The 25,324-nt window shown below is 49.4% G+C and overlaps 12 protein-coding genes across 12 annotated transcripts; 7 read left to right on the top strand and 5 right to left on the bottom strand.

Annotated features, from left to right (window-relative positions):
- Window positions 1-112: 112 nt before the first annotated feature.
- Window positions 113-1,492, top strand: N7473_001353 (threonine aldolase family protein; the record flags this gene model as incomplete). Its single annotated transcript, XM_057147293.1, has 4 exons — window positions 113-289; window positions 348-678; window positions 731-1,068; window positions 1,127-1,492. The coding sequence occupies 4 exons, from the start codon at window positions 113-115 to the stop codon at window positions 1,490-1,492; spliced, it is 1,212 nt and encodes a 403-aa protein (XP_057015179.1).
- Window positions 1,493-1,829: 337 nt separating this feature from the next.
- N7473_001352 (FAD-dependent oxidoreductase) lies at window positions 1,830-3,228 on the bottom strand (the record flags this gene model as incomplete). Its single annotated transcript, XM_057147292.1, has 6 exons — window positions 1,830-2,173; window positions 2,225-2,600; window positions 2,674-2,777; window positions 2,835-2,938; window positions 2,997-3,134; window positions 3,200-3,228. 6 exons carry the CDS (start codon window positions 3,226-3,228, stop codon window positions 1,830-1,832), a joined length of 1,095 nt encoding a protein of 364 aa, XP_057015178.1.
- Window positions 3,229-3,566: 338 nt separating this feature from the next.
- Window positions 3,567-5,787, bottom strand: N7473_001351 (Zn(II)2Cys6 transcription factor; the record flags this gene model as incomplete). The annotated part of the gene is made up of 5 exons (XM_057147291.1): window positions 3,567-4,024; window positions 4,087-4,231; window positions 4,279-4,648; window positions 4,706-5,137; window positions 5,192-5,787. 5 exons carry the CDS (start codon window positions 5,785-5,787, stop codon window positions 3,567-3,569), a joined length of 2,001 nt encoding a protein of 666 aa, XP_057015177.1.
- Window positions 5,788-6,346: 559 nt separating this feature from the next.
- Window positions 6,347-7,573, bottom strand: N7473_001350 (aldo/keto reductase; the record flags this gene model as incomplete). The annotated part of the gene is made up of 4 exons (XM_057147290.1): window positions 6,347-6,676; window positions 6,735-7,069; window positions 7,124-7,319; window positions 7,367-7,573. The coding sequence occupies 4 exons, from the start codon at window positions 7,571-7,573 to the stop codon at window positions 6,347-6,349; spliced, it is 1,068 nt and encodes a 355-aa protein (XP_057015176.1).
- A 511-nt stretch (window positions 7,574-8,084) lies between these two features.
- On the bottom strand, window positions 8,085-9,375 carry N7473_001349 (UDP-glucose:hexose-1-phosphate uridylyltransferase; the record flags this gene model as incomplete). The annotated part of the gene is made up of 3 exons (XM_057147289.1): window positions 8,085-8,953; window positions 9,013-9,197; window positions 9,278-9,375. 3 exons carry the CDS (start codon window positions 9,373-9,375, stop codon window positions 8,085-8,087), a joined length of 1,152 nt encoding a protein of 383 aa, XP_057015175.1.
- Window positions 9,376-10,245: 870 nt separating this feature from the next.
- N7473_001348 (uncharacterized protein) lies at window positions 10,246-11,332 on the top strand (the record flags this gene model as incomplete). Its single annotated transcript, XM_057147288.1, has 4 exons — window positions 10,246-10,356; window positions 10,406-10,721; window positions 10,784-11,086; window positions 11,283-11,332. 4 exons carry the CDS (start codon window positions 10,246-10,248, stop codon window positions 11,330-11,332), a joined length of 780 nt encoding a protein of 259 aa, XP_057015174.1.
- Window positions 11,333-12,138: 806 nt separating this feature from the next.
- On the top strand, window positions 12,139-12,928 carry N7473_001347 (uncharacterized protein; the record flags this gene model as incomplete). The annotated part of the gene is made up of 2 exons (XM_057147287.1): window positions 12,139-12,307; window positions 12,780-12,928. The coding sequence occupies 2 exons, from the start codon at window positions 12,139-12,141 to the stop codon at window positions 12,926-12,928; spliced, it is 318 nt and encodes a 105-aa protein (XP_057015173.1).
- Window positions 12,929-13,836: 908 nt separating this feature from the next.
- N7473_001346 (uncharacterized protein) lies at window positions 13,837-14,164 on the top strand (the record flags this gene model as incomplete). Its single annotated transcript, XM_057147286.1, has 2 exons — window positions 13,837-13,858; window positions 13,899-14,164. 2 exons carry the CDS (start codon window positions 13,837-13,839, stop codon window positions 14,162-14,164), a joined length of 288 nt encoding a protein of 95 aa, XP_057015172.1.
- A 274-nt stretch (window positions 14,165-14,438) lies between these two features.
- N7473_001345 (MFS transporter) lies at window positions 14,439-16,271 on the top strand (the record flags this gene model as incomplete). Its single annotated transcript, XM_057147285.1, has 1 exon — window positions 14,439-16,271. The coding sequence occupies one exon, from the start codon at window positions 14,439-14,441 to the stop codon at window positions 16,269-16,271; it is 1,833 nt and encodes a 610-aa protein (XP_057015171.1).
- Window positions 16,272-16,853: 582 nt separating this feature from the next.
- On the bottom strand, window positions 16,854-19,045 carry N7473_001344 (putative galactose oxidase; the record flags this gene model as incomplete). Its single annotated transcript, XM_057147284.1, has 2 exons — window positions 16,854-16,906; window positions 16,966-19,045. The coding sequence occupies 2 exons, from the start codon at window positions 19,043-19,045 to the stop codon at window positions 16,854-16,856; spliced, it is 2,133 nt and encodes a 710-aa protein (XP_057015170.1).
- A 1,455-nt stretch (window positions 19,046-20,500) lies between these two features.
- N7473_001343 (Dyp-type peroxidase) lies at window positions 20,501-22,401 on the top strand (the record flags this gene model as incomplete). The annotated part of the gene is made up of 7 exons (XM_057147283.1): window positions 20,501-20,544; window positions 20,606-20,846; window positions 20,905-21,287; window positions 21,345-21,437; window positions 21,502-21,612; window positions 21,667-21,764; window positions 21,821-22,401. 7 exons carry the CDS (start codon window positions 20,501-20,503, stop codon window positions 22,399-22,401), a joined length of 1,551 nt encoding a protein of 516 aa, XP_057015169.1.
- A 1,228-nt stretch (window positions 22,402-23,629) lies between these two features.
- N7473_001342 (uncharacterized protein) lies at window positions 23,630-25,150 on the top strand (the record flags this gene model as incomplete). The annotated part of the gene is made up of 1 exon (XM_057147282.1): window positions 23,630-25,150. One exon carries the CDS (start codon window positions 23,630-23,632, stop codon window positions 25,148-25,150), a length of 1,521 nt encoding a protein of 506 aa, XP_057015168.1.
- Window positions 25,151-25,324: the final 174 nt, after the last annotated feature.

Here is a 25,324-nt window from a genome sequence, read left to right as displayed (position 1 = left end):
GTCAGACCGGTTGGAAAGCTGTTGAACTTGAGATCGTTAATTCATTTAAAGCGAGCTGACGAAACCTCTATCCTGACACAAAATCTGCACACCTGCTACTTCATCGCTCAACATGGCTCTTTCAGGCATCGAGATGAAGCCTCAGTGTTCAGCTCCGCAGCTGCAGCAAGAGGAGAACGAATCTTCATTCCGGTACACCCAGACCACCAAGTTAAAGATTGCACTTGAGAAAGCTGGCCGTGACTTTCGGTCTGATGTGGTTACTGTCCCGACGGAGAGGATGATGCAGGTTAGGCTCGACCTGATGAACCATTTTCAGAAGTTGAAACTTACCACACAATCAACAGGCCATCATAGATGCTACCGTGGGAGATGACATCTACGATCCAGAGGGCGATGCCTCTGTAAACGCCCTACAAGACAGGCTCATTGAACTAAGCGGCAAAGAAGCTGCTCTATGGACACTTTCGGGGACTATGGGTAATCAGATATGCCTACGAACTCATCTCACTCAGCCCCCACACACTGTGCTCCTCGATCACCGAGCTCATGTCCAATGCTGGGAGTCTGGTGCGCTCCCTGTCTTCTCACAGGCGGCAGTAACACAGGTCCACCCCAAGAATGGCATTCACGTCACCCTCGAGGATGTCAAAAGGGATATGATCACGGATGGAAATAGTAAGCTTTAAAGAGGTTCTACGATTTAGTAATTTCTAACAAAGATTGATAGTCCATTTTCCACCGACTCGTGTGGTCTCCTTGGAGAATACCCTCAGCGGCACTATTCTCCCCTTGAAAGATGCAAAAGAGATATCGGAATTCGTACGCAACTTCCCCGTACCTGCTGATCAGAAGCCAATCGCGATGCACCTGGATGGGGCAAGACTCTTCGATGCCGTAGCCGCAGAAGGAGTTGATCTCAAAGAGTATTGTGCCTGCTTTGACTCGATCAGCTTCTGTCTGGCAAAAGGTGTCGGTGCTCCCATGGGCAGCGTCATCGTTGGAAACAAGAGGTTTATCGAGAGGGCGAAATGGTTTCGGAAGATGTTTGGTGGAGGGACTCGCCAGGTACTGGAGCTCTTTCTAAACAGACTGGCTGCCGAGAAGACATAACTGACTCTTATAGCCCGGTATGATGGCTGCTGCTGCGTGTGCGGCTTTGGACTATACCCTTCCTCGACTTTCGGCGGTGCATGCAATGACTGCAAGCGCAGCACAGGAGCTTGAGACTATGGGATATAAGTTTGCGCTTCCGGTACAGACCAATATGATTGTTCTCGATCTCGAAGCTGTGGGGATCCCTGGCGCTGCATCTGTGGGGTACTGTAAGGACCATGAGGTTGCAGTCTTTCCGAATGGAAGACTGGTGTTTCATCATCAGACCTCACCGGATGGGGTGTTGAGAATGCTTGAGGCTTTTGGACAATTGATGAGTGATAAGGGGGCTGGGGCTCATCTCATGGATCATGAGGTTACCGGGGGATATGCCTGAAGTGTCAGAGCAATAAGCTGTGCGAACCAAGAAGGCCACAAATAGCACACTCGTCTCCTGTGGTTATTTTGCCGATAATATTGCCCCAATTTTCATTTTGTAAAGTAGTGATGAATATTATTGAGAAGGATCTGATGAGAACTCTCTAAAATCCGAAAAAGCTGAGCACTAGGTATCGGATCATGAAAATACTCACAGGTCTTATACGGGAATATTATCTGCTATGCTTTCCACAAAAACGATCAAATTCAACTATAGCATCAAATCCATCAAGAGATCCTTTCACTGTCATTTCTATCTTTTAAAATCTAAAAGACCATATCCACTGACAACCTATCTACAACTTTGCTCGGTCTTTCTGTTGGGTAATCTCATTGACCAGACCAACAGCCTTCTCAGCGCAGCTGAAAGAAACCTGGTATCCGAACCCTCCATGACCGTAATTGTGAACGACTTTAACGCCATTCACCTGATCCTTCTCGATCCGTGGGCCATCAGTTCTCGCCGGACGCAAGCCAACACCGTGTCTTACGATATCCAAGCCCTCGACTCCCTGTCCTTCCTTCACAAGTCGTGGATCAAGCTTGAGGGCGCGTTGCATAATTCTGTTCGCGAAGTTGGGATCAGGCAATGGGTCCCAGTTGTTCTTTTGATAAGTTCCGCCGATAACAGTACCACCACCTGGATACCGTTAGCTTTGAGTTATATAAATTCTGGTGATTGTTGACAAACCTGCTGCTCGAGGGAAGATATAGGTAACTTCCTCTCCGCCATCATCAGAGCCGGAAATAGAAGTCATTGATCCAGGGTCATTCCGCACGATCATGATTTGACCACGGACAGGGTAAACCTGATCGTCAGCCACTCCAGCAAGAGTCCGCGAGGCCAAGCCGGTGCAGTTGACGACGACATCGGCCTTGTTACCGGTATGATGTGTCCCGGCAGCGTCGGAGATATGCTCCAACGAAGCTCTTTTGAATACACACCCGTTCTTCATGCACTGACTGACCAACCATGGGAGGTAGATCGCAGTGTTGATGCAGACAGAGGTAAACTTCTGAGCATTATCGATACCTGGCGGGAGCTGGTCTCGAGGAAGATTCTGGAACTGTTTGGCTTGTTAGAAAGACGGGACTTGTTTAATTAGGATCGCTTGGGCTAAGATAGCGGCAAGCACATACGTTAAGAACAAAGTCCTTGAACCATGGGTTGGCCGATGTCAATTCTGCAGACCACTGACCGGTAACAGTATTCTGATCCTTGAGGCGATTTTGAATCGTAATATCTACAGAGTCTTTAGAGCCGAACGATCACAAGGCGGATTATTGGATAGGAGGCATACCTTGGAAGTGAATACCCGATTCCGGTTGATTCTCCGCCAAATCCCGCAGCGCTGGCCAGGTAGCCCGCTCCCACTCGGCATGATCGCTTCCCTTCTTACCAAAGCTATTTTGGTCAGTTTAAATCCGGCTGGTGGTGAGGTTAGGTAGATGATGGCACTTACGGCATGTAGCTTGCACCGGCCCATGGAGATGCATATTCGATGTCATAATCTCCAGGCATGTGTTTTGCGATCACAGTGACCTTGTTGGCCGGGTTCTTGGAGAGCAGCAGGGCCGTTGTGAGGCCAGTGACTCCCGCACTAACAAGTATTGTTAGCCATGGACGGATCTGGGAATCTGCGGACAAGGGAACTTTGACTCTTACCCCACAACCACAATGTTATTTGTTGACATGTTGACCGTCGATGCTTCTCGGTCGTGAGGGACTTGGCGAGATGAATTTTCGGAGTGAGAGGTTCCTGACGCGGAATATAAAGAGGGAGGAAATAGTGTGGTACGAGAATCGCGAATTGACTCACCTGAATGGTTGGTGCGGTGAGATTCCGGCGGCTGGAAGTTCTCCGCCGGAAGGGCTGGCGGGCTCGGAAGTGGGTTGGCACACTACCGAATAATGCTACCCTGGCAACACGCAGGCCAGTATAATACCATTTCACTAATTCGAATTGATGCCTAAATAATTATGATGGACTCTGATTTTGATTTGATGACAATGCTCTGTCCTTCCTATGAATCTATGGGTACACCTGCCCCGTATCGACCTCGTCATAGAGCGGAGCGAAATCCAACCCGCTCCAAAATGTATCTGCCGAGTTCTCGAACAACAAATCCAGATTGGAAAATGGCAAGGCATCTGGAATCAACTCTCCGAGGCCTGATATGGCAGAGTCACTGGCACCTTGTCGATCTACTCCCTCGGAAACAGAGCCAGCCCCTTGCGTGACCCCATCGTTTGACGCCGCTTGCTTATTTCCCTGGGCATTCAGATAGCTCATCACTTTGGACATGGATTCACCACAACGGGAGATACACATCACAGCAAGATCCCAACTTTCATTTTCTGCAGCGTCTTGAAGCTTGGCCCAGAATTGAACCAAGCTTGTCTTGCACGACTCGGTGACAGTTGCATCCGAAGCCTCGATGGTACATCGTAGCAGGATGATAAATGTGAATGTTAGATGATGTGCTGAGTCTTTAAAGAGCAGAGTTAGTACCAAATTTTGTGGGGGCTCGTTAGAATGGGAGGCCACTTACAAACGAGCCAGAACTCCTGTAAATGTACCCTTTCTAAAGAGCAGACATATTCCACGATATCTTGAGCTGAGCGGCGAAGCCTTCCAAGATGGTATCGTAGATTAGTGGCCCGGTCCATGTCATCAGAGCTAGTCTTATTTGCAGCCTGACATCATTAGCTTGCATCCTCGATCGTAAGACTGTGGTACTCACTCGGAATGCGATACGGCACAGGAGTAATCGCACAGATAGGTAGCTCAAACAAAGGCTACTCAGTCCGGAGATGGGGTAGGGATATTTTTCGTTCGGGCCATTGATAGGTAGAGAGACATTTTGTTCCCAAATGTCTAATTCTGTTTCACGGCGGCGAATGTCCCTCCAGATATCTCTTTGTTCGAGGTCATATACCAGTGGTAGAACTTCTCCTAAAATGACAGAAAGTGTGCAGAGGTGAATAAAGCACTCTGATGCATTCTGCCCGTCTTCTGATTGTCCGTCATGTGTGAGGTCTCTCAAAGTAGGAACCGGGACATCATATTGCCGATTGGTGATATTTGGAGAAATCCCATGGGCGAAGCTTGACCTATAGGAGATGTTAATAATTTAAGGTTGAAAGGTAAAGTAATCTATGGTGAGATACCAATAGTCGTGAATCAAGACAGCCCACCAAAGCCGAACTCGAAGAACCTTCTCACTGTCTGGACGCTTCCAGTTCGTGGGATCACGATTAAGCCCAAGGCTTCGAGCAAGTGCCACGGATCGTCCATTATTTATAGTATTCCCTAGAATTGAGAAGATTGGTCGCCCCGTCATATCAAAAAGCACAGAGTATATGGTGGAAAGACCCGGTGCTAGAAAGTCTTGTTGCAAAGATTCCACGGCTAAATTCCAAACAAAATGTGGATCTGGCTTCGGATACCGCCTCAGGAGATCCGAGTGGTCCCAAAGCGTTAGAGATAGAGCAAAGAACTCACAGAGAAGAGGCGGAGAGATCTTGTCGCTGCGTTCATATATCTCAAGGAATGTCTTTTGATCTAGTATCGGGAATGCGGGGTGGAACTTTTCAAAGTACCTGCAACTAATTAGCCATAGGGTTTGCAAACGTGCTATCGGAGCATCGACTCACAACTTGACAAGCTCCTTAGCAAAAGGTCTAAGTATTTGCCAGAGAACCTCTTTTTGGAACTTCCCCGGATTTTTTGCCATGGCAAGTCCTTCACGTCTCCGAGGGACCCTCATGTACACCAAGGACTTTTCCAAGCCATCTGCCGCAGGCGCGGGATCTCCCGTCGGAGCCCCGGAAGAGAAGTATCGTTCCAGAGCTTGAATATCTTCGGTGAGAATAGGGCTCACCACGATAGATGACTCTGCCCTAGCATCGCCCAGATGAATGGCATTGTGATCATTCGATTCCGAATCGCCCAGGCCGTTTCTCACACCCGGCGGGACGGGGGATGAGTGAGCTGGATTGCGGGAGTCGGAGTGTTCCTGGATCTGATTCCGCCGTGGAAGAGTATAATCTGCCCTTGTAGACCGACGCGATGGCGTATGCGCTTTTGCAATATCCGATGGCTGACAGGGAACGTTTTGCAATTTACACAGCACGCAAGGATCGCCAGGTCCACCCCCGGTGCATCGTCTCTTGAACCGGCGGCAGCGATCACAGGCTGGAGTCTTGTGGGATCGATAAGGTCTGCGAGAGGCCGAGGGAGTTGATGGCATGACTGGTTTCGCGAGATACCCGCTTTGATGAGGCGGAAACGTCGTTGGAATGGTTTGATGCCGCTATCATCTGGCAACTGGGTAGAAGTAAGTGGATCCGCCGGGAAACTACCCCGCAGGTATCAAGTGCCACGAACAGTGATCCGGGAAGTGATAGACACAAATGCTCAAGTGAATAGTTGCTCGGAAAGATTGATCGCAGAGAGCTGTGATTCTATGAAACTGACTGAAGTAACATGCTGATCGAGCCATTTAACATCGCCAATTCACTTTGACTACATTGCGATACAAGGTCATGATCTGTATGGAAATGGTAGATAACTGCTTTCCAGTACAACCTTTATCTTATCCTTGATACCTAAGACCTGAATAGACATCTCATGTGCACTCGAATAGCCTTCCTCAAGGTGTGAAACAATCCCTAAGCCTTTTGATGTAGCAAGTGGGACTTGCAATAAGTCCGGCGGAAAGCATCGGCTCCGGCGGGAAACTCTTATCGCAAGACTCGACAAACCAATCAGGTCAACCGAACTATGCAGACCCAGTTCCGAATATCTGCTTAATCATGACCACCAACTTCCTTAGGTACATATGGGCTCCCCAGATAAGCCTCCTCCTCAAGTGTCAAGGTCCTAATTCCATATTCCAGAGCTTCATCAATTCTTTCCACCGAGCTAAAGCCGACAATGGGGCTTGCAACACGACGGCTCACCCAAGCCAGTGCTACCTGACTCATAGTCCAATTCTTCTTCTTGGCTAGCTCTTCCACTCGATTGATAATCTCTGCATCTGCATTCAGAACATCGCTTGGAAGGGTGTTCCCTAGACGATAAGTTGCCCCAACTTGCTGAAGAGGTCGTGCAAGTCGACCGGCATCAAGCGGGCTCCACTGTGAAGACTGCCGTCAGCTTTTGATCCCAAGAATGTTGTATAAGCACGAAACGTACCGGAATTAGGCCAACACCCGTCTCATTACAAAAGCGATTCATCTCCCGCTCCTCCTCCCGATAAATCAGACTATACTGATTCTGCATAGAAACGAACTTAGTCCATCCGTGCTTCTCGGCACAAAACTGCATCATCGCGAATTGATACGTTCTCATCGAACTAGCTCCGATGTAGCGAATTTTGCCACTTCGAACTAAATCATGCAGGGCCTCCATTGTTTCTTCGATGGGGGTGTTATGGTCGAAGCGATGGATTTGGAAGAGGTCGATGTAATCTGTGCCGAGTCGTTGGAGTGAGGCATTGACCGAGTTGAAGATTGCTTGGCGAGAGAGACCTGATACATTTAGTACATGGATTTGAAGGTCTAGAGAAGCTGCAAAGGGCTTACCAAATTGGTTGACGTATTCCTTGTCTTGCCGCATTTCGTCTGCGAATGGAACGACGTATACATTTTCGTGCTCGCTAACGGGTGCCCAGCACTTGGTGAGGATGACAAGTTTATTTCGAGGAATATTGTAATGTTTGATGGCCTTGCCGATAATTTCCTCTGATACGCCGTTCGAGTAGTTGTTGGACGTGTCCCACTGTTTGTGTTAGCGACACGTTTCTAACACGGGAAATGCCATCTTACAGTATTGAGTCCGCGATCGTATGCAGCTTTCAACAGAGGAAGTGCCTTGTCCTCCTCGAGAATCCAGGATCCGAACTCTGAGGACCCTATGCTCATGCCACCAAGAATAGGGACCGAGACCCAGAGTCCGCTGCTTCCTAGTCGTTTGTAGGAAGCTTTGGTTTTGCTTCTGGATTCATTCAACAAGGGAGGAAGTTCGGAAGCCATTTTTGAAGAAGTAAAGTATTTGAGAAGGTGAAGGATCGATTCAATCAGCTAGAATGTCAAGTGTTACTCTCGCACGATGAACAGAAATCATTTCTCTGGGATAGAGCAGGCTTAAATAGTTCATAAATCGTAGCGTCAAGGCCAAGGGATCTCAAAAGTTGTAGAGCATCATCTCTTGATTTCAAATCATATACAGAAATCTCTGTGCTGGTAAGCTACGGTGGCACTCCAAGAATTTCCTCGAATGGGATCTCATCATGATTCAAGATAAGACCAGTCTTTGAAGAAAGGGATTTATCGGTATAGAGGTGGTAGAAGGAGTCCTTCGAGACCGAATACGAGGTATGAGTAATTCTCGGAGTGTCGGGCCGTCGAAGCCAAGAACCATCAATCAGAAATGTGACTAATAAAATTTATTGCCGCATATTTCCAAAATAATAAAGTATAGAACATATTTGTCCTTTTCAAACACTCCTCTCGCCCATGCACCACACAAAAAAAACACCAATATTTACTCCAACTTCTTGCGATAGAGCTCACCACCGCAACCACGGAGACGAGCTGCAGCCTGCTCGGGAGTAATATCACGCTGAGGCTCAGCCATCAACTCATAACCGACCAGGAACTTGCGAACAGTCGCGCTTCGCAGAAGAGGCGGGTAGAAATGTAAGTGTAGATACGATGCCTCCACCTCCTCATCGGTACCGTCTAGAGGAGCCTGGTGGATACCCATAGAGTAGGGAAAGTGAGTCTCGAACAGGTTATCATACCGGCGGGTAATCTCAGCAATGGCCTCAGCTAGGAGAGTCTTATCGGCTTCAGTGAGATCGACCAGAGCGCGCTTGTGCGTGCGGCTGACAATCATAGTCTCAAACGGCCAAGTTGCCCACCAGGGGCAGACGACGACGAAACCCTCGTTCTCGAAGACCACGCGCTCCTGCTTACGGCTCTCGAGTGCCGCGTAGTCCTCCAGCATGTGGCTACCGCCGTGATCCTTGCGGTACCGGCGGAGCTGCTCCAGCTCCGCTGCGGGCTCCTCTGGCAGTGTGCTGGTGGTCCAGACCTGGCCGTGGGGGTGGGGGTTTGAGCAGCCCATGGCGGCACCCTTGTTCTCGAAGATCTGCATGTACCGGTATTGCTCCTTGGGTTTGGTGATGCTGGTGTGAGGTGTAGCGGGCTGGATGTGGGTTGGGGGCGCGTTCTGAGCCAGTGGGGACTTGGGTGACAAGTGGGCAGCATAGATCTCGGTCCATGCGTTGATCACCGGGACGATCTCGATTGGGGACAGGTCGGCGAGGGTGAGGTTATGCGCGGAGGAGAAGGTCAGGACGTAGCACTTGCCGGTGACGGGCTCGGCCTTGAGGAAACGCGATTCGAGATCTACATACGATTAGTTCACCGTCGCGCGTGACGAAAAGAACGTCTAAATTGTGCCGTACCATCTCCGTTTGTCCCATCATAGGCAGCCTGCTCCTCCTTCACAGCACTGTAGTCATTGACAAAGACAAAGGTGCTCTCATATTTAGGGTTGACGTCACCCTGGGCGCGCTTGTTACCAGGGCACAGGTAGCACTCGGGGTCGTGGTGGGGCAGGGTGGTCTTTGACGGGCTCTCCTGCTGTCCTCTTTGCGATGCAAAATTTTCCAGTAGTTAGCAATCAGCTATTTCGCGTCGCTGGGCGCATATGAAGGTCCAAAAACTCACTGCCAGGGACGCTTGGTTCGGTGGGGAGACACCAGAATGTGCGAGCCTCGGAGAGGGTTATAGCGGCGGTGAGAGATGTCGTCTAGCACGTTTGCCATTGTGGGCTCGAATTGCAGTCAATAAGAACGTTCGTGAAGAGTACCTTGAGGGAGAACAACAGGGAGGAGAACGAGCTCAAGTAGCAAAATGACACTGTCAAGTCGGATGCCGGGTAAATTATACGGAGTAAAAGGGTCGTGTCGGTTGGACCTCCGGCGGGGCGCGCGCGGGGTCTCCGGAAAATAACGCAGAATGTACATTCCAACAAGATCTACTAAAGATTTCAGTATGATATTGATATCAAAATGATCCTCAAAAATAGAGGAATTCAGTGATGCTTTTTTGACATCTAGAAACAGGCATTGCGAGTCGTAAAATGATGAAATATAGTACAAACTCTCCAGGTCATGGTGGGGGAGTACTTTTTTCGGTGAAATGTTCAAGGCATTGCCTCGGGATCCCGCACTACTCGGGCTACGCTAGTCAGGTTTGGCTACTCTGGATTGGCGGCCACTCAGCCACTGAATAGAACCACGCCTTCAAGTGTGGGTCACTGGGGATTCCCGCGGGTTTTTTTTGCCTGGACACGATTAAAAGAGGAAATTATGCAGGCCATTCGGCAATTCCGCTAGCCCCAAGTGGCTTTAATTAGCTTAGGGGTGGGACACTGGGCTGATAACTCGGATGACGTCAGCATTATCGTGACTTGGGATTATCGATAAGCACGATAAGACCTCACCTCCAATCTGATATCAGACCTCATTGCAAGTAAACAGCATCTTAACAATATATTTTGAGATATCCCGTACCTCTTTCATACTACTGTTACGTTAGAATCCCTGTGATAGACTTGCTTATGCATTTAATCTTGAAATGAACGCTAGACTACCTGTGGGGCCGCCTCAGACATCGACTGAGCCGTCAGGACAATGCCAGATCAAGGTGCTGGCCTACCTTGGCGCGAACCTCCACTGAACCATGAGCATCCACAACACCCTCAGCCGGTCTCACAAAAGCTGCTCCAGCACCTCCCAGTGGAAGTAAGTCTCACGGTCCAGATTTGGAACCCAGATACTGACATCTGCGAAGCTGTTATCAGAGATCCTGAGCGCCTTTCCATCGGCTTACCTCTTATCCATTATGACCGTCAATAAGATATTTCACGCAGTTGCCAATGATATTTTCCGACTGCGCATAATAAACACCCCTCAGCAGCTTGAGGAGCTCCAACTGGTCCTGGAGTGCGGTGAGCCAAGCGAAATATTATCAAATATCCTTTGCCAATATCAGGGAATGCGGGGGTTAGACGTGGACAACAGCCTTCCACAGCGGCTGACGGACGTATACCTGGTCTTCAAACCGGAGGCACGCCCTGTTGAAAGCTCTCCAATCGAGTCTCTCCCAGGTGAGATCATTTAAATGGCATGCGGGGAAAGGGTCTGATCCAAGCTAACACGAACAAACTAGACGATGAAAGCCCGACACTGAAGCGGCTGCTTTACTTGAGCGTCTTTGAAACATTTGGTCAATTTACCGCGACGTTGAAGCTGCCCTGGACTCCTGGTCGATTCTTTGTTCCTCCGCGCAGCGTTGTGTGCAACAAAACTCTTCGTCTGGGAAGGAAGTGGTTGGAGAACGGCGAGTCCAGAATCTTTTGGCTCGATGATGCGGAACATGTTGGAATTCGTCTCCGTGCTCTGCAGTTTGATGCGCTTGAGTTAGAATATACACTGGACGAGGATGAGAACAGCTGGGAAGTGAACGTGGAAGGTGAGACCTTCCCCTGCCTTTGCTCGATGTGCGATCGCGTGCTGATGATTTGTTCCATAGAAATAATATGTCGTGCAGTTCCATTTCTAGTGGATGTTGAACGGGCCCAAGCAATAAAAACGAGCCAGACTATAGTTCATCTCCGCGCTTGAAATGGGCAGAAGCCTCATAGCTGTCGCTTAGTGAAGAGCTGCAGAGAACCTCGGTCGACCGGACTATGGCTTAATGAATGGATGGTATCTGTAGTCTGTTCGTGCCTTGTAGTGAAATAGTCCCAATCCTGCGAATGCATGCAAGTCTTGACAGCACTGTTGCCGTGAGCGTGATCCCCTTTTGCTTAAGACCGTCAAACATAACAACCTGGCGTAACAATGAAGGTATCGTAGCAGCACCGCTCAGAATTACCCTTTGGCTCTACACTGTATCCTTGAAAGTTACGGCTTGTATTATTCTAAGCATCACCAGCTATCTCAAGCGACTGTATTGGATCAACTTTCAAGACTCCCAAGACTGAACATGCGCACTGATAGTGCCAAGATGCCTGGGAGTGTTGTGTTGTGCCATATTCCCAAATAGGCAATAGGGCTTATTATGGAGAGTTTCCCTGCATGCGCCTCACAGAATGCCCGATTAGGAAGGGGCAGACCTGGCAATTTCTGGCCTAGTAATACCAGGGCCACTATCCATTTAGGAAGGCACCTCGCCGTCGCCCCGTTTGGGACGGAAAGTAGGGCTTTTCTCTCCGCCCCCCAAACCCTAAGGAGTATAAAGGCTTTCTCCTCCCCCAGGAATTTCTTCCTTCGTATTCTCCCCAACATCTCCAATTTTCCCCATCCTCCGCAGACGCCACGGGCGTCCATCCCCACTGGTGTCCAACTTTATTCCAACCTTCTTCCTCCTTGGTCTGCTTCCTCTTCAGACCTTCATCCACCTTGGGGCCTTTCATCTATCACCACTTACCTTCATCATCATATGTCTCATCCATCATCTACCTTGGGGTCTTTCATCCATCATGGCATGTGTCGACAACAACACGTCTCATCCACCACAACATGGCTTGGTCTCAACACGTCTCATCCATCGTGACGTGTCCCACACAACACATCCTGACCTTGTGTCTCTTCCATCATGACATGTTATCATCACAACATGCCTTGGCCCCCAAGACATATCGAACAACCTTTCCATCATATCTTGATGCCTTGCAGAGCAAACACAGAGGTTAGTCCACTCACACTTGTTCAGTCCATCTTGACTCTGACTTGACTAACACCTGTCCACCACAGGAGCCTACACTAACGTTCTTGAGTGAACCTCGATGTTCCATGGATTTGGTGTCGAGCCTGCGTAGGGCGTGGTTGACCACAAGTCTCCACTGCCACACATCTCAGCCTCCTCGCTGACACTCTGGGTATTTTTTATTGACAGATTGGCAGATATTCTCTCAATAACACGTCTCACTCATCATGACATAACAAGTCTGATCCATCAAGACGTGCTCACACCACATCCCCTCATCACTGACATCTTTCATCCACGAAATGTTCACACTAACAACATGTCCTTTCCATCTCTCAACCTTCTACTCTTAACCTTCCACTCTTGACCTTACACACTCGGCCTTCCATCTTACGGTTTGTTACTGACCGACTACTGATTTGTATGTTTACTAACTTTTCCCCCTTACATCTAGGTCCTTCCACTACCTCCCATGGTGATCTGGCTTGGTTTCTTTCTGGACAGGCGTCACGTAGTTGGAACTCCAGTTTGCATGTCAGGACAAATCCAAAAGAGGATTGGATCAGACTACCGACGCATACCACCACCCTCCCGTACCGATAACCGCACCAACGAACATTCCTATTGAACACCTCCGTGGTCTGGCTTGATTCTCTTTTAGACAGGCGTCACGTAGCTGGACATCCCAGTTTGCGTGTCAGGACAAATTCAAAAGAGACTCAGTCAACTCAATCACCAACCACACTGGCACATTGACCTTCAATCACTGCCAGCTAACGAAGCTTCGGTTATATTTCCTCCCAAACAACCACTTGACACGTTGACCTTCAATCACTGTCTATCGACCAAGCTTCGCTTTTCTTTCCTCCCGTCTACTTGACACATTGATCTTCAATCACTGTTTTGCCTGCGGAAACGGTTCTCTCTACCGAGAAAGGTTTGTCTCTAGCAGCCAAGCACTATATGCCGTTCCTGACATTGTCTGCTAGGTCACGAGCAAGAAAGACAACAACCCAAAATCAACCACAATTCGACTCATCCACTCCACATTGGTCTATCCATTGACCAACCAACTCTCAATCAACTCTCCATATATCAACCGGGACACGGATGGATGTTTTGTTATTTTCCTCTTATCGGAACCTACTTCTCTCGGGTCCTCAGGGTTGGAAATCCAAAACCAAAACCGAATATTCTCTTTCTGTGATATTGTTGATCCTACTCACCCGTCTTCTCTTCCAGTGAAAACAACCATCATTCTCTCACGAAAGAATTCTTCCTCCGTGTAATTACATCTAGAGTAGAGACGATTTATGTAGCTCCCTTGCTGCCTGTAAATCCTGCTTTGTGTGTACAACAGTGCTTCTACGGGCCGTCAATCATGGAATGGCTCCTCAAAAACAATGCCCTGAGAAACTTACAAAATTCAAAATGCATAAATGGTCTACAGCTATGCGGTCCTGCCCATGAGGAGTACAAAGAGTCGGGTGTAGTCGTCAGCGCTGTACTCCATGCCTGCGCTCGATTCGATAGGTATGTCAATTATCCCGTGAGCATTCAAACTTCAAAATAGAAAGACCGATCGGGTTTCAGCAACCATATGGGTTGACCAGGACATCAATATTCAAGTTCCCGCATAAACGGCACTCCCGGCAAGCCGTGTCTAGTCAAGATTCTGGTCGCAAGTGGCGTTCGGGCCGAATCTTTGGGTTGGTTAAAAGCAAGCACAACGATCCACCGAAAAATTCTGTGTTGGCGACAATGACGGGCCACTCCGCTTTGTACTCGGCACTGGATGCCGGATCCCTCAGGAACGAGCCAATGAGAGAGGCGGGTTGATTGTGTGCCTGGACGGCATTAACCAGACTGGGAATGAGCCGAGGCTCCCGGGTATCAAAGTGGGTCACAGGGATTTGGGTGATTACTATTCTGTTCTTGTCTCAGGTCGACACGATAGGTTTTTTCATTTTTGATTCTCAGCAATCATTTCTTGGATGAGTTGATCTGCATGGGTCTTGCCAATAAACTCATGGCCAAGTGATCGTCTGTCCAAGTCTGTTGAAGCGGTGGATTCCTCTACGCCTGAAAAGCATCGCGAGGCCTATATTCGATAATGGCCACCATCCCAGCCGGGGGCGAGACCCCACGGCCCTCCAAAATTCCCTTCTGGCGTCTCATCTTTGACCAGAAAGTCATCACAGAGGAAGTGGCTTCATTTCCATACCCAGGATCGGGCACACAGGAAGATCCCTATGTCGTGACCTGGCTACCGCGCGACCCTCGCAACCCGATGAACTTCAGAGCAGTGAAGAAATGGTCAATCACGATCCTGGTGTCATTTGTCACACTAGCAGTGGCCCTTGTCTCATCAGCATACTCTGGAGGTCTGGGCCAAATCGTCGAGCAGTTCAAGGTGGAAGAAGAAATCGCCATCCTCGGCGTGTCGCTGTTCGTTCTTGGATTCGCGATTGGTCCATTGATCTGGGCGCCGCTTAGTGAGATTTTTGGCCGTCGCCATATCTTCACGATTAGCTTTGCTTTTTTGACGGCGTTTAATGCGGGTGCAGCTGGCGCGAATAATATCCAGACTCTGATCATCTTGCGATTCCTTGCGGGATGTTTTGGTTCGTCTCCATTTGGAAATGCCGGTGGCACGATTGCCGATATGTTTACTGCCTCGGAGCGTGGTATTGCTATTAGCTTCTTCGCTGCGGCACCATTCCTGGGCCCGACAATCGGGCCTATCATTGGAGGTTTCCTAGGCGCCGGAGCTGGTTGGCGCTGGGTGGAAGGCTTTCTTGCTGCTTTCTCCGGCGTCCTTTGGCTGTGCATTATCTTCCTGTTGCCAGAGACATACGCACCAGTCCTGTTGCGCCGCCGAGCAGCTAAGCTATCCGAAATCACGGGCAAGGTGTACCGCAGCAAGCTTGATATCGAGCGCGGTCCTATTCCCATGGGTAAGACCCTGAAAACGGCTCTTTCGCGCCCTTGGGTTCTACTATTCCGGGAGCCTATCGTGTTTCTCTTTTCTATCTACATGTCTATTATCTATGGAACACTCTACATGCTTTTTGCCGCATACCCAATTGTCTTCCAACAGGTTCGCGGGTGGAGCGAAGGTATCGGCGGTCTCGCATTCCTGGGAATTCTCGTCGGGATGGTTATCGCTGTGGCATATACCTTCCCTGAGAACATGCGATACGCCAAGAAGTGCAGCGAGACCACCGATCGTCTTCCACCGGAGGTAAGATTGCCCCCGAGTATGGTCGGTGGTATCGCCCTACCCATCGGACTCTTCTGGTTCGCTTGGACCAACTACCCCAGTATCCATTGGATGGCGTCCATCGCTGCCGGGGCTCCGTTTGGCTTCGGCATGGTGCTCGTCTTTTTGAGCGTGTTCAACTACCTGATCGACTCATACACGATTTACGCCGCCTCGGTGCTAGCTGCGAACTCAGCCCTTCGATCGCTATTCGGCATGGCCTTCCCTCTCTTCACTACCTACATGTACCAGAACCTGGGCATCCACTGGGCATCGTCAATTCCAGCATTCTTATCGCTTGCCTGCGTGCCTTTCCCTTTTATTTTCTACAAATATGGTGCTCAGATTCGTCAGAGGTGCACATATGCCGCCGAGGCAGATGCTTTTATGCGTCGTCTGGCGGAGAAAAACCAAGCTGAGATTCAACGTGAGGAGACTGCTGTGCAGAATGAAGCGGAGAAGGACGTGGTGTCTGCAGATGTTTTGGATGATAGCAGTGATAGCGAAAGTCTGTCAACTGTTCCATCACGCATTACTCTGGGACGGTATGCGTCTCGTGTGTCTCGCCAGTCTGGGCGGTCTATGCATCGCATCGCCACAGCCACTCAATATGAGGAGAATCCGTATGACCTTGACTTGGTGAACACTCGACAGTCTGCTATCAGTAGTCATCGTCATGATTGATTGCCCATGAAGGACATTTGTATCTTTGCCTTCATCTCCTATGCAAGACGATGGATGACTTGATTTGAAGTCGAGTCAAAGGGCAAATGGTTCTTCGCAGAGAAGTCTTCCGTTTTCTATCGCAAGAAGTGCACTGGGAATTCCGAGAGCTCTTCGCTCCCGTCGCCTTTCGGCAGAACCCCCCACCTCGGGTCGGAGAAGCGAGTGCTTACCTCTTGTACAATCTAGAGATGCGGCCTTCTGATTACGGAGCAGTGAACCGGAGCCCTTGCCTTGTTGAGGGGTGGTATAGGCACAGTCTCCTAACAAACGGCGGGACGTCCCGACCCGTGCCGAAAACATGCGCCAATCATGGAGTTGTATACTTCACTCATCGATGGTCTTTAAGCCCATTTCATCTAAAGCAGACAAATATAAATGCCTCGATAATCTAGCTAAGGAATTAACACAACATGTTATCCTACCATCTGGTTCTAGTAAACTGAAAATACATCTTTCACATGATACTACCCTTGAACACGATTCGTTTCTAGGTATCAACGATAGTGCGACACTAGAGTAACATCTGAATTCGACCTTCTCTCAAACCCCCAAAAAGCGCTTCACCAGCTCAAATCGCATTATCCAAGAAGAAGCTGCCAAGTCAGCGTTGGCTTCCAACTGTCCCACATCATTCTAAGGAATCCATGCTCACATTCATTCTCTTCAAGGGCCTTTTCATCGGACGTAATCAAAAACGTCTTTGCAACACTTGGTGTTCCATTTGAATCCATTACGAACAGCATCCAATACCCAGGGATGACAATGCCTGGATCAGTGGGAATTGCGACTGACCACTTTCGAAGCAGGGTGCTGCGTTTTAGAACCAGAGGAATACGGCGCTGGTCAGTGTTGACTGTATGCGTTGCACTGCCGAGACGGACCAGGGATGCAGACCGAATATCCCCGTTTGCAGAGAAGAAGACATTCTTTCCAACCCGGATCGAGCGTGGCAGTCGTTCTGTAATTTCGGGTCGAGGACGGGGCTCACCGTTGTCAGTCAGGAGATACGGTGGCGTGAAGATCTGGCCGTCATAGTGATTGGCAGAGCAGTTGCCGCAAAGTCCTCCGCCGCCAGTGAGGACCCGACCGTCCGGAAGTAAGATTGACACAGTATGATAGACGCGAACGATGTTGTTCTCGGTCAATTCGGTGAATGTGTCGGTTTCCGGGTCATACAGCTCTGGAGCAAACTGCACGTTCTCCTCATTGAAAGCAACACCAAAGGTTTGTCCTCCCGCGATGAAGACTTTCCCGTCCGGCAGAACGACAGAGGTATGGAAGACACGCTGTCGATGCATGGTTCCACCCTCGCCAGCAGGCTTCACGTCCGGCTTAGCGCCGGGTTCACCAAGAGTAATGACGTGCGCGTGGTTCGTGGCCCAGGACTTGTCATAATCCTCCGAGCCACCGATGGTGAGAATCTTGCCAGCTAAAGCATCAAACATGACGGCGTTGCCAGACATGGAATCATCATCCTCCAAGCGGTTTCCGGCACCCTTGACACTGCCATCCCCACTCATGAAGTACCAGTTCATTTGCTTGCTAGGACCGGCTTGGAAGACACTCTGCTTCTTCCACCCAAAGAGCCAACCATGGTTATCCGCTCTCCAAGGCCCCTCCATATCTTGCGTCAGCATGGGCTTGACTTTAGCACCGGGGAGGAGGGTCCAGTTTCGGGTGAGCGGGTCGTAGACCTCTCCATCCTTGGGGAAGTTTGAGCCTCCGGCCCAAGAGCCACCGATGACAAAAACGCGTCCATCGGAGAGGGTTGTGGATGCCTGATATCCACGTCGAAGCGCCATTTCGGGGCCCGATACCCACGCATCGTTAGCCTGGTCGTAAAGGCTAGTCTGGGAGGCATCGTTGCCACCAGTCACAACAATCATGCCAGTACCATCAATAGCAATGCCAGGGCAGAACATGTCATGTTGGGTATTGGAAACGGTGCGTTTGGAGACTTCATTCTTCAAAGGGTTCCACTGTGTCATCACTGTTTTACCACCGGGAGTGGAGTGGAATTGGTCATCGTCCCACGAGGACCACAGCAGGATGTTACCGGAGGCCTCCTGGGCACCAGAAACAGGCACGATCGGGAAATTGATGCTCGGACCCCAGACACCAAGCTTCGGATCTTGGGGAATAGTGTATTGTGTCGCGTAAATGTTAAGCTCGGAGATTCCAATCCACGATGACTCCGTGGCTTCGGAGCTAGTGTTGAGCTTCACATAGCGGGCAGTAACGGGCTCAAAGGCAGCCAATCGCTGTCTGTTCGTTGTAGGCCACATTCCGTATGCGACCGGACCCTTCCAGTCTTCGTTATTGGTGCTGACATAGATTTCATGCTGGGTAATTAACCCATCGGTTTCTGTGTCGATTGGAGGCAAGACAACAAGGGCACTGACGGTGTAGTGCCTCTTTAGGTCGATTGTGACGCTGTGTCCCTTTGGATCAGAATTACTTCGCCAGGAACTGGTATTAGTGCCGTCGATGATATTCTCGCAAGGGTATTTGGCCTTTGAGCTGCTGCAGGTCATGCTCCAGTCTGTTCGAGCAATGCGAATACCCTGATAAGGAGGCGATTCATCGTAGAAAGAAGGTGTCCACGACGGCTCGTCAACGGGACCGTAACCAGAGACGCGCTCGCCATACATCGCCTCCTGCATGAAGGTGCTCACGGCATTTGCACCTCCGATTGAGGTCCCAAGCAGAAGCTTAGCCCATTGCAACCTCATGTTGGTGGCTGAGTGAGTTCAAGAGAAAAGAGAAAAGGGGCAGTCCTTTTGGCCTGAAAGCACCAGGAATGCTGATGAGCAGCAGCGTATAAGTAGCGAAATTGAAGCCTACTTAGCATGCGTCAGTGCCAATGCCGTGCCTTGACTGAATACATTACGCACGATTACATGGGCGGGCGGGCCTTCAGCACGCTTGTGGAGCAGCAATTCTCTAGGCCAACATAGCTGCAAATGCGAATGGAAGATTGGAACCACCGTGTCATAGATGGATGATCCGCTACCATTAAACACGCAAGCAAGTGGAATTGCAATTCACATAGCCCCTCAGCTTTTCTGATGAGCAGTTGAATTCGCATTCTATTGATTGGTTGGAGGCTTGCGGGGTTTTGCATCCAATACGACCTGTCTATCTTGACCCTTGGGATAGACAACCAACTTTACGCAATGGACTAGGCCCTTGCTATGTGTAACCAACCGTGCATTGGTTGCATCAAGAGATCTGCATTGCCTATGTTGTGGAACAGTGGGACCCGTCTACTGGAGACTTTTGACTGACTGATTGGTCATTAACGGTTTGTGGCTGGGTGTTCTTCAGCTGGCCGACCGGTGGGGCAAGCGCATTCCCTGCTCTTTGTGTAACCAGCAGTGGATAACAATGTTAGACCGCGGGACACTCGTACACTCTCGGGACCGAGGGAAATAATCGATGTGATTTAGTTGAGACCTACTATGGAGATTTTGTTGAGCGCATCTCAAGGCCTACGAGACTAGTACTGGCATCGTATGAAAGCCAGGGTGAGGGTGACTTACAATGTTAGCTTTTATAGCGCATGACCAAGACCGAAGAAATACAGAAATAAGCTTAAAAAGCTACTCGTTCATTGATCTCGATTTAAAGTTGCGGTCCGCAGATAGTTGCGGGAAGCGTGCGTGGCAACATGGGTATCAGAGAGACCAAGGCATGTAAGCACTCCTGAGAGGCTTGCAATATTTACCTGAAAGCTCCCCCATGATGTCGGCTCAATTACCTTCCTTTCCTTACTTCTATAATCCCAAAGGAGAAATTACAGCGCGAGGTGATGCACTGTTTGCATACCCCTGCATGCAGACACCCCACAGCATAGCGATGATCAATTCCCGTGCATCCGAACTATCGAAGCAACGAGGCGACAAATAAGGTCATCGCGTAAAATAATAGCGTTAGCGAGATAGGCCCATCACGAAGAGTTGAGCTGTACCAAGCGCCCGTGGGCAGCAAGAATACGTATGGAATTCTGAACTTCTGGACTGCGTGGTCCCGCCCATGCCCTTTTCTCCTTTCATAAGTGTAGGCGGTCGATGGATTCTTAAAGTCGCAAGCAGCCCCCACCATCAGGAATTGCGTTAACTGGTTTGCTACGCATTTTTGATCTTGCCTTTTGTGGTCAGAAAGTGACAAAATTACGCTTGGAAACTATGAGTTGGGTCGCGAGAAAGGCCAATATCCAGGGCGACATCTGGTGAGCTTCGATATTCAAGCAATCACATGAAATCTCTTCGTGTACTTATCCGTATCCTTAGGCCCGGTCTACCCAAAAGATGCCAGACCTTCATGTTCTTCAAGATCAAAAAAGGAGAGGAATTCAAGACACGGCTCAGGTCTTTTGTGGAGGCGGGCGGAATAACATCTGCGCAGGATGCCCTTGACATGAAGAAGAAGATTATCGAGACAAAAACGGAAGCTATACAGCGGTGTCGACCAGCCAAGATTCAGTCGTTGCCAGGCGTGAACATTGCCTTCACTTCAACTGGATTAGGAGCAGTAGGCCAACACCAAGACCCCGACAGACTACCGAATATGTGCTAAGTGACTCCAACAGATGGGAAAGTTTGTCTTCGATGAGGCTGGTGTTAAAAAGGACAGATCCCTTTCTAAAATCTTTAGAAAAAACCAGCTGCGGGGTGGCCTATTTGCAAAGGGCATGTTTGCCGACCTAGTTGGCGAGGGTTGGGATGACCCACAGGAGCTGCGAAAGGAATATCATCCGTTTGGTGAGAAGGCTCAGCGGCTGATTGATGGCGTGTTTCTGGTTACAGCGAGTCGTGAAGATGATCTCGCTCAGAAAGTGAATGGTATTAAAGAGCACTTCCTCAAGGAGCCAGGCTCCGGTGATGCCGATACCTATCGTGTCAGCAATGATCCAGTCCTCGAATTTCCGCTTATCAGACAGGGTCAGACTCGTCCAGACAAGGGAAAGGAACAGTAAGAATACCTTATCTTCTATTTCTAATGATCAGCCGGAACTAACTATGCGTTCAGCTTCGGTTTTGAGGATGGAATAAGCCAGCCGCTCCTCGAGGGCTTGGACGAGGTGAGCATCAAGGAAAAGGATCCCAAACCAACAAAGTCCGGGTCAGTAATTCTCATTTTATCTTTATCAACTCACCTAGCTAACTAGATATGTTCTGGATCTCAGACTAATCTTCGCCAAACACGATGGCGATGATATGGGCCAGCCGGACTGGGCCGAGGACGGTAGTTTCATGGTTTTCCGAGACCTACAGCAACTAGTGCCTGAGTTTGAAAAGTAAGTTTATATACCTTTGTTACTTGACAATTTACTTACCAAGTCGAACTCAAGGTGGTTGGAGGACAACAAGCACAAAGCACCCTTCGCCGAGACCTCTGATAATCCGAAGGAGAAGCTCGCGGCATACTTGATGGGTAGATGGAGGAACGGTTCGTGTCAGCCATGTCTCGTATCATAAACCTATTTTGCTAATAGTTGTTTCAAGGAACCCCGGTCGACGAGAACCCGCATGATGACAAAGACCCCAGCCTTTTCAGATCTAACAACTTCGATTTCCAACCTGTCGACAAGCACGACAAATGTCCCTTTGCAGCCCACATCCGCAAGATGCGACCCCGTGGAGACCTGGACCACGACCATGCAGTCATCATCCGTCGTGGCATTCCTTATGGAGGCGAAGTGACTCCCGAGGAGAAGGCCGTGCAGAGATCGGATGAAGAGAATGAGCGTGGCCTCCTGTTTGTCTGTTATCAGAGTGATATCCGCAACGGATTCAACTTCCTAACCACCCGCTGGGCGAGCAACCACTACTTCCCTGACCGGAAGTCTCATTTCATCGATGACCACGGCCCTGGTATTGATGCCATCGTGGGTCAGAAGCTTGATCATCACCCGCCTCGCTCTATTGGTCTTCCTGATGGTAAGAATCCTACCGAGGCTCGGGTTGATCTCGAGCGCTGGGTTATTCACAGAGGTGGTGAATATTTCTTCTCGCCCTCAATCAATGCCCTGAAGGGATATCTGACAGATGCCCCTGATTACCCACCAGCTTTTACAACTCCATGAGGAGATTATGATAGCACTTTAGCTTTCCGGTAGCAGCGGAATAAATTGAACGATAATTCGGATGATAATCTTATTTGACTGATGTAGCTCGCTCTAGATAAGTTCTGCTATAATGAATACTGTCCGGCCTATCGTCAGCTAAAAGGAAGCCACTAGCCTAGTGGACAACTACATGCGGAAGCTCGCAATGCGAGCATCTAGTATGTCACTATTCCATATGAGAGACGTGAATATTTTCGAAGACCTGAAAATGTCACACATATTAAAAGGGATATTAAAAAGGGTGCTCTGCCTCCTGCAATCCTTCGATTGGCAGGCATTTCCAATTTTATTTTCTCTCCCTTTATGGTCGCATGACGAAATCCCGCACACAGAACAGTGCTTAATCAACGGGGATGCAGTGCTAGATCCACAGTATTCACGTTCTTAAAGAGCGCATAAGGCAGCTGAAATTACACATAGCTATGCATAAGTAGGTCTGAGACAAGAGGGTGAAGACAGGAGGGTGATATCACTGTACAGTAAGTTATGGAAAGAATAGCTGCGGGGCAACGTTCCTTTTTCCTACTTATCTATGATGTTTACATCTCTGAGTTTCCGTTGGTTACACAAATTCGAGGGCGATCAATCAATATTCTGCCCCGCAACTCCATGAGATAGTTTTAGTGGACTGGTAGCCACCTGAGAGCTGGCGGCAGGTCCTTTAGCACTCCCGGAAGACAGTACAAACTCCTGTGCAGCATCTAACTTTTTGTAACCTTGGCTCTAGTGTGGAGTACTGGAACATTAAAATGCTATTTCAAAACATGTACGGAGTAGTGTGCCGGAATCAATAATATTCAAACGGCGCCAGGATGATAATGATGCCTTGACCTACAGTATGATGTAACGAGTATGCATTTTGCAGTCTCAGTCTCCTTGTCATTCAGTTAGAGAAGAAATGAAGCAATAGCCATGGCTGGCTGAAAATTCCCCATCCAAGGATCGTGAGGGCTAGACCTCCTTTCTCTTATTGTGATCCTCGCATCGAGATGCATGCAGCCAACTGCCGATCATTGGGAACCTGCATTATACCTAAATCACAAAGAATGCAATAAAATTGACATCCCCTTTAGACCCACTTCGTCAGTAGACTGGAGCTATAATACGGAGTGAGTTAAGTCTCAAAGCATGCCAATCACTTGTCTGCTCAACAATTTTCATTCTCACTCTCTTTGGCAACTCCACTATGAGGGTACAGTACCTTGTTCATGCTCTGTGTCTTCTCAAGGCAATTGAGGCACAGAGTCCGAAAGACGAATTTGATGCCATCTGTGCCTCCGAACCCTCTCAAGATGGAGAGTTCAAAACCCTGGACAATGGATACACATTCCAATATGTCTGCAAATATACCGGAGCCTCTGCCAACTCGATCGAACCTCCTGTGACGGCGGAATCAATCGATGAGTGTGCCAAACTTTGTGCCTCCCGGGACGACTGCAAAGGAAGCTCATGGATTCACACTTTCCAATCGTGCCAGCTTTTCACCAGTGGGGAAGATCTTCAGGCCCGTCGCACAGCAATCTTCCTGCGTCGTGACTTGCCGGTTCCCGAGCCGGAACCTTTGACCCCCAAAGCCCAATTTGAAGCTGTCTGTGATGATCTAGATGGAGAGATCAAGACTCTCGACAACGGAGTGAAATTCAAGTATGTGTGCAGACAGGCCGGTGCTGCTGCCAACCTGATCCAGCCTGTCTTGGAGGCGGAAACCATCGACGAATGTGCTGCTCTATGCGCCGCCAATGACCAGTGCAAAGGAAGCACTTGGATTCATACATTTGGTTCATGCCAGCTGTACACCAACGGGGACGAATATCAACCCCGACGCACTGCCGTGTTCCTGCGTCGTGAAATTGAAGGCGCTGATTGCACCCACGTTGAGTCTGAGCTTAAGGACTGCGAGGCTTCGGAGACAGCGCTTAAGGAGTCTCAGACTCAACTTCAGGAGGAAATCCAATCGTGTCTAGAATACAAGGAGCAACTCGAGGCCACGCAGACAGATCTTGAGGAGAAGGTCGAGAAATGTAAAGACTGCGAGTCAGAGAAAGAGGAGCTCCAGCGACAGCTGACCAAGGCGCAAAAATGCGAAGTCGAGAATGGGTTCATTACGGATTTGACTCAGCAAGTGCAGCAATGCCATACAGATGCTGCCTCCAGTGCTCAGCAATTGCAGCAGTGCAACAGCAATGCCGCGACTGGCGCTCAGCAGCTGCAGCAATGCAGGAGTGATGCTGCGACCAACACTCAGCAGTTGCAGAAATGCAAAGCTGACGCTGCTACCGGCAGCCAACAGTTGCAGCAGTGCCAGGATGATGCTACGAAAAACGCTCAGCAGTTGCAGCAATGCCAAAGCAATCTACAACAATGCAATAACGATGCTGCGACTAGCGCCAAGCTTCCCCAAGTCAAGGAATGCAAATATGGTGGCTCCGAGCAGATCATCAAGATTGGGAACCGGTCCTTCAAGCAGAAGTGCCCTGTGTCTTTGGCCAAGAACCGGATGCCTATTAGCAGGGTGGTTCGACCAGGCCTCACGAAGCCGGAGTGTCTCCTGATCTGTGCCCTCGATTCCACGTGCGTGAGTGTTTACTATGTGGGTGGTACTGCCACCGTTGGTGAATGTCAACTTCAAAGAGCAAACATCGAATCTATGCTGGCTTGGAGTGGCCCGAGTTACGGGGATCGTGACTGGGCTTTCGTACCTGTGTGAGTCTCCGTGCCTTGTGATACGCAGCCAAGCCGAGTTTCCGAGGGGATGTCAGTAAAACTAAGTGATTGAGTTGACCTGACACTCTTCCCCTCTCTGGTACATGATTACTGCTGATTTACTGAGTGGCTGGCTGCATCTACTGGCCGGATGTCAGAAAGACTGCCGGTTTGAAAT

The sequence above is a fragment of the Penicillium subrubescens genome (assembly GCF_028828155.1).
Source record: "Penicillium subrubescens strain IBT 31985 chromosome Unknown utg000001l_segment0_segment0, whole genome shotgun sequence".
NCBI classification, from domain to species: Eukaryota; Fungi; Ascomycota; class Eurotiomycetes; order Eurotiales; family Aspergillaceae; genus Penicillium; species Penicillium subrubescens.
The sequence above is the reverse complement of the archived record's forward strand: the minus strand, read 5'-3'. Positions and strand labels throughout refer to the sequence as shown.